The 6,906-nt window shown below is 36.4% G+C and overlaps 2 protein-coding genes across 5 annotated transcripts; one reads left to right on the plus strand and one right to left on the minus strand.

Annotated features, from left to right (window-relative positions):
• The first annotated feature begins 4,162 nt into the window (after positions 1 to 4,162).
• On the plus strand, positions 4,163 to 5,002 carry LOC119676140 (glucose-induced degradation protein 4 homolog). Its single transcript, XM_038087375.1, has 3 exons — positions 4,163 to 4,383; positions 4,438 to 4,605; positions 4,659 to 5,002. Exons 1-3 carry the CDS (start codon positions 4,240 to 4,242, stop codon positions 4,953 to 4,955), a joined length of 609 nt encoding a protein of 202 aa, XP_037943303.1. The 5' UTR covers positions 4,163 to 4,239; the 3' UTR covers positions 4,956 to 5,002.
• Positions 5,003 to 5,027: 25 nt separating this feature from the next.
• Positions 5,028 to 6,594, minus strand: LOC119676113 (ras-related protein Rab-40C-like). Of its 4 annotated transcripts, none has more exons than XM_038087345.1 (6): positions 6,494 to 6,578; positions 6,342 to 6,425; positions 6,004 to 6,130; positions 5,763 to 5,956; positions 5,479 to 5,701; positions 5,029 to 5,412 (listed from the first exon to the last, which is right to left on the minus strand). In XM_038087345.1, exons 3-6 carry the CDS (start codon positions 6,125 to 6,127, stop codon positions 5,198 to 5,200), a joined length of 756 nt encoding a protein of 251 aa, XP_037943273.1. In that variant the 5' UTR covers positions 6,128 to 6,130; positions 6,342 to 6,425; positions 6,494 to 6,578; the 3' UTR covers positions 5,029 to 5,197. The 4 variants fall into 4 exon arrangements, with proteins under 4 accessions (XP_037943296.1, XP_037943288.1, XP_037943273.1 ...); XM_038087352.1 differs by having other exon boundaries at positions 6,490 to 6,572; XM_038087368.1 differs by lacking the exon at positions 6,342 to 6,425 and having other exon boundaries at positions 5,028 to 5,412; positions 6,494 to 6,594.
• Positions 6,595 to 6,906: the final 312 nt, after the last annotated feature.

Consider the following 6,906-nt stretch of genomic DNA (forward strand, 5'->3'; position numbering starts at 1 on the left):
ATTAAGCCAATCTGGATGTATGGCTTACACCTATTATAATAAGAACATTGAAAAAATAAAAGTCCATATAATAAGAACACGTCTGCTTAGTTTAGTTCACGTTTCTTTATTAAAATTATTTTCTTACTTTATCTTAAAACTACCGACTACATAATTGTGTTAGTACGCCGGCAAGCACTAACACAAGAGAGGAGCATGTATACATTTTATTATCTCACATAAGTGAGGTTTCATATTGCAGCAGTCTGGCTGCTTGCATAGGGCTAAAGTCAATGATGGGAATGTGCTGCATAGGCACATTCACAACACTGTACGTTAACCATTTAATGATATTTTATATGCACCTTAATATGCATTTATATAATTATATATATACAAAGTGTATACATGCTATATCTTGAATAAATCTTTTGAATCAGCTTGCCCCCTAACTAGGCCAAAAATTAAGCCTCAACCGGTTTGGTGGAGTGCGGAATTGAGGCTGCTGAGAACTACATCCAGAAAACTCTTCAACAAGGTAAAAAGTAGCCAGCAAGAAGAGGATTGGAACTTTTATAAAGCCATTTTTAATATATATGAAAGCAAAATTGCTTTTATATATATATATATATATATATAATTATATATAAAAGCAAAAAAACTGCAAAGAGAAATTCCTGGCAACAGTTCTGCGGAACTATTGAGACTGTAAATGAAATGAAGTATCAAGGTTACGAAAAATACTATCTGGAGAATCAGCAACCCTAGGTAGTATTAAAAGGCCAGACGGCTCATGGACAGACTCGAGTCAGGAATCTCTTAATATTTTAATGACGACACACTTTCCAAGGTGCACTAACTCGATTGACTGTGAAACACAGATAAATCCTGTTTAAACTGCTAGGACTGTTGCAACACTCTGCTGAAAGCGTGGGTCCTCATCTGGTGAACATCTTTTCAAGATGCTTAAGGGATGGATATATACCTAAAGCTTGGCAGGAGATTAGGGTGGTTTTTATCCCAAAAGCAGGAAAGCTAAATCACTGTATTGCAAAGGATTACAGACCAATTAGTCTCTCCTCGTTTATTGTAAAAACAAGGGTATGACGGTAGAAAGACCTCTCCACGAAGCGATTGGTACTATTGAAAGAACACTCGAACTAAAGGATTACACCCTGGCTGGATTCCTTGACATCGAGGGAGCTTTCAAAAACGAAAGCACGAACGCGATACGTGAGGCACTTAGAAGAAACGGAGTCGAGAACTTCATAATAGCATGGATTGGCAAAATGCTTGAAAGCAGAGTCATCAACGCTAATATAGGAGCGGGCTCCGTGACCAGAAGGACTACAAGGGGCACCCCACAGGGAGGAGTATTATCACCCCTTCTCTGGCTCCTGGTGGTCGACGAAATCTTGCAAATCTTTAGGGCTAGGAAAACAAAGGTGACGCCGATGACGTTCCCATCCTAATCTCAGGCAAATTTTTGTCAACGATTAGTGAGCTCATGGAATCAGCACTTGGTGAAATCTCCAGGTGAGCAAAAAGCAATGGCTTAGGGGTGAATTCTACTAAGACAGAGCTTGTCCTGTTCACACGGAAAACTAAAATACCTACTTTCATCTTACCCAGATTGGATGAAATTACACTGAGTCTTTCCTCGGAAGCCAAGTATCTTGGGGTCGCCCTTGATTCCAAACTAAATTGGAGAAGGAATATTGAGGATAGAACTAGGAAAGGACTAGCTGCATATTATGTCTGCAAAAAGGCGTTTGGGAAGCGATGGGGATTGTCACCGTACGTAGTATACGGAATGTACACGACGATCATCAGGCCTATCATTACCTATGGGTCTCTCGTCTGGTACCAGGCGTTGAACAAAAAATGCAATTTAGCCCGCATCGGAAAAACACAGAGATTGGTTTGCATAGGTACCACCGGAGCAATCAATAGTACGCCTCAAGAGGGTTTAAATGTAATACTACATGCCAAAAGTGCTCTCAGGCTTCGAGAGTCTAAGATGTCGAAACCAGCTAACTACGGACACCGTACAATTTTGAAGGAGATTAGAAGGAGGGGTCAGGGCTCAGTCAAGGCAGATCTAGACTCGACTACAGACTACATGACACCAACACTAGATTTCTATACCAGAATTCCCACTCTTTATCCAACCAGAGATAGCTGGGAGCTTGGATGTGTGACAGGTAACTCTGAAGTTACTATCTACACAGATGGCTCAAAGATGGAGGGCGGTACGGGAGCAGGTATCTTCTCGAAAGATATGCGGATAAGGCAGTCCTACCGACTCCCTGATACTTGCAGTGTCTTTCAGGCTGAGATATACGCTATTGAAAAAGCGGCTAAACTTATACAACAAAGTACAATTCGTCCATCGAATATCACGATTTTTGTAGATAGTCAGGCCGCTTTGAAAGCAATTGAATCTAAAACAGTTAAATCCAAGATTGTATTAAAATGTCGCGCCTCACTGATGAACATCAAACATCACAAGGTCTCTCTTTGCTGGATTCCTGGGCATAGCAATATCGAAGGGAATGAACTAGCAGATGAGATGGCCAGAAGCGGTTCTGCAATGCATGCAAGAGAGGCCGACCTCAGAATACAAACACCACTGTGTGAGCTGTTTAGGATAATAGAGGAAATCACCAACACGGTGACAACTTATGGACTAACCGCGAAGACTGTGAGGTAGCTAGAACCTTATGGCCGAGGTTGGATAAAAATAAAACGAAAAGCCTTTTAGGCTTTAGCAAACCTGCAGTTCGTGTGCTTACTGGAGTACTAACGGGGCAATGTGCCATTGCACCTATGCTCCAACGGTGGCGAGTTCCAACAAGCAGTTTATGCAGGAGTTGCGAAGATGAAGATGAGATAGAATCTATCAACCACTTCCTCTGTCTTCCCCAGGACTTCAGACAAGGCGACTTCAATGTTTCGGAGACCGCTTTTTCACTGGCTTGGATGAGATAACGAAAGTAAACTTATCGGATCTCCTCAACTTCATCTGGAAAACCAAATGGTTTAACAAGGATTATAAAGGTTAGCACCTCGCCTCTCCCGGCAAAAATTTTTCGAGGGCATCACAATGGGAATTATATGCCTCCGAGTGGAAGTGCTGACAATTGGCAGCACGCGCCTTCCGAACCTAACCTAACCTACATCAGCGCATGGAGTGACGTCACTTCTCGGGCTGAGGATCCACGTTGCATTGCATCGGATCGTGACTTGTAGCTTCCGGTATGCGTTGTGAGACGTCAGGGTTCTCCTGAAACCTTTTCTTCAGTTCAATTATTGGGGAACTTGGGACCTTGTAGTATGAAAATAAATACTGTTGCGGCGATATTTTTTACCATGCGGCGTTTTAACTATAACGGAACGAGGGTTTGGGGTGCTTCGATCACCTTAGCCGGGTGACGGACTTGCATTCTCACTTTGTCTTCCATTTTAAATGCTTGACCTAGAACTGCTACTCTATCTGCCTAGAGTTTTTGATTTTCGCGTGACTCTCTAAGTTCTTTCGTAACACCTGGAACAATATTCGGCTTTAGATTAGATATATCGCTTGGCAGTATTGATCTTGTTTGACGGCTAAATAAACGTTGGCGTGGCGATTTTAATATGTCGTTTCGAGGAGTATTGCGCAGCAACAACATTGCCAAATATGGATCACTTCCATCAGATCAACATTTTTTTTTGTACACTTTTCACCGTCTGTACATTTCGCTCTACAAAACCATTTGATTGTGGATAGTGGAGTGAAGAAACTCTGTGTTTGAATCTCCGGTTTGTTTTAAATTCGTTAAAGGAATGACTCGTAAACTGTGGTCCTTCATCTGATTCAAGAATCTCGGGAATATCATGAACTGAAAACCACTGATGTAGCAGTAAGACAACTTTAGCTGACGTTGCTGATTTCAGTTTTTTGCAATATAAAACAGAATTTTCGATGGAAAAAACCACTAAATTTCGCTGAAACGAAGATGAAAGTAAAATTTTTGCAAAATCAAGGTGTGTTGGAACTTAGTATAAATTATATTGTTTTATGCATATAAAATTATTTATGCTTATTTTAAATAAATTTTGATTTATGTCAAAATTATTGTTTCAATTTTACGATATTCCGCTTAACAACAAATTATTGCATTGATTCTTCCAATTAGCAACATTGTTACACAGTACATTATTAACAGATAGCTGACTATATTCGCAACATTCCAAAAATTGCAACTTTTGACCATAATGCCAGTCAGAGAAAGTAATTCAAGTCCTCCTACGAGTTCGTATCAAGATGGTATAATTAAAACAAAACTGTACAATGGGTCTATGTTTCAAGGTTTTCAAAAGTCTCAGGGAACCTCTTATGATGTTGAAGTTATTTTACAGGTACAAATGATATCATGGGTTGTATTTTAGTAGAATGGTTTGTATTAATTTCAGAATGTTGACGTAAACAATAGTTTTTTATGTGGATATCTTAAAATTAATGGACTAACTTTCGAGTTTCCAACACTGACAACATTTTTTGATGGCGAAATTATTTCGAATAAACATCCCTTTTTAACAAGGAAATGGGAAGCTGACGAAGACGTTGATAAAGGACATTGGGTAGAACAATGATTTATTTGCCATATATTGTTTAGTTATTTTAAAAAGTTTAGGGAAAATTCTATGCTTTTGCCGATTACCAGGAAACGTTTAACTCCGACGATTTTGATTATGGTGCATTAGATAATAGCGACTATGTGTTTATGCGCTGGAAAGAACATTTCTTAGTACCGGATCATACAATAAAAGATATAAATGGAGCTTCTTTTGCTGGTTTCTACTACATATGTTTTACAAAATCGACTGGAAAGATGCAGGGCTATTATTATCATAGATCATCAGAATTGTATCAGTCTATTGAATTAAATCATGTTGCAAAAAAATGTACTGAAATATTCGAATTTAGGTGATTAACATAATATTAAGTACTTCAAATTTTGTATGTATTTAAAGATATTAACAAAGGCATAATTACATAAAAATATTTATTTGGAAATTCGCATATATTTATTGAATGTAAAAGTTTAACATATTTTCGCATTCTGAAAACACGACGCAATATGTTGTCTATATATACAATATTATACTAAAGTACATCTTATACAAATTATTTTTTTCCAATGAATACTTAAAGCGAAATGAAAATCATTAATCACGCAATGTTACAGCTGTTACGATTGAATCTCGAACTAGTTTTATGATTTATACATCTTGAGTTAAATCTTAAAGTATTAAAACATTGTGAAGTCGTTAAAGCATAAGATTTCAAAGTTGATTTGATCGATGGCGGTAGTGACAGAGAATCTATTGCGTAAACGCTAGTTCGCCTTACAATTGTCCGGTAGCACAGTTCTTGCAAAGATAAAACTTATAAAAACATAGATATTTATTAAAGACTTATTTTGAATACAATATAAAGTATGTTACCAATACCTTTATTACTGCGCCAAATTCTTTCCATGCCATTTCTGTGAAGCGCCATTCTGGCCAGCTCGCAAAATGATTCTCTCACATTAAAGTCGCACAAGGAAGATATTTCAAAACAAGACATATTATTGCGAGATGCGTATAATTCTGCCTGCTTGGCTGCAACTTGTCTTTTAAAAGCAAGATGTAGACGGTTACCTACAAGTACCTTTGGGATACCTGGAGCATGCTGTTTTATTATGGGTATAGAAAATCCACTTTAATACATTTCGACAAATATTCTTTCTTACCTCTTCTACCTCCTTCAACCATCTGTCAATACCATCAAAACTCCATTTATTTGTTATATCATACACTAATATAATGCCTTGAGCTCCCCTAGAATAAGATCTTATTATAGTGCAAAATCTTCCCTGGCCTGATGTATCCCATAATTGCAGTTTTACACGTTTTCCTTCAAGCAATATTATTGTTGTTTTGTAAGCTGTAATGAAAAGTTGATTTCAGTCACAACATATTGTATCAATTTACCATTGCCGCTGCAAAATGGGCTTTCAGATGACGCATCTTCTAATCCTGAAAGAATTTCATGTTTACCCACGTCACTGTCTCCAACCAGTAAAACTTTTAATAAGTAGTCATAATTCTTTGCCATTTTCTATATGACCGTAAGTTTAAAAATAACATTTACTATATTACTTTATTCATGCGTTACTTAAAAATTAATTTTAATTGAAATATTGATTTCATGGCATTCATTTAATTGTTTTACATGAGAACAAAATTAGCATATACACATTTCTGTAGTGGTTTATAGATATTGCTTTTGCTACTAATAGTAATAATAGTATTACTGATTTTTTACAAACCTGTGATGTATCTTAAAATGATACAGAAAAATAATATATTCACATCTATATGCTAATATAATGTAGAGGTTTTAAATAAATGCTCTGAAAAAAATGAATACATCTAATTCAATACTGATTAAATTTCATTGATTTTATTAATACACACACACTTTAAAATGTAACTTGCAGCTATAAATACATTATAACAATTTTCCTCTATTTACGCTGTCTCAAACATAAGGTGTACATAAATCAATATATCAAATACAAAGAAACACATAGGGCCGCTCAACATAAATATTAATATCGTAACACAGCTATGTTCAGATAGCCAAATTTCCTTAATTTCGTTGAAAATAAATTTAAATTAATTTGAAAAGTGTTCATACTGCCCCAATTTAAGAAAATCATATGTTTTGTATGCTTAAAACGTTATTTTTATCTGCGAAAAATTAAAAGTATATTATTATAATTATAAAGGACGGCATTCAGTAATTTTATTAGCTTTAGTGGATATCAGGTATGTGGATTATTATTTTTCATTCTATTTTAAATTAATAACAGTTACTAGGTACCGTTTCAC

The sequence above is a fragment of the Teleopsis dalmanni genome, chromosome 1 (genome assembly GCF_002237135.1).
Source record: "Teleopsis dalmanni isolate 2A chromosome 1, ASM223713v2, whole genome shotgun sequence".
NCBI classification, from domain to species: domain Eukaryota; kingdom Metazoa; phylum Arthropoda; class Insecta; order Diptera; family Diopsidae; genus Teleopsis; species Teleopsis dalmanni.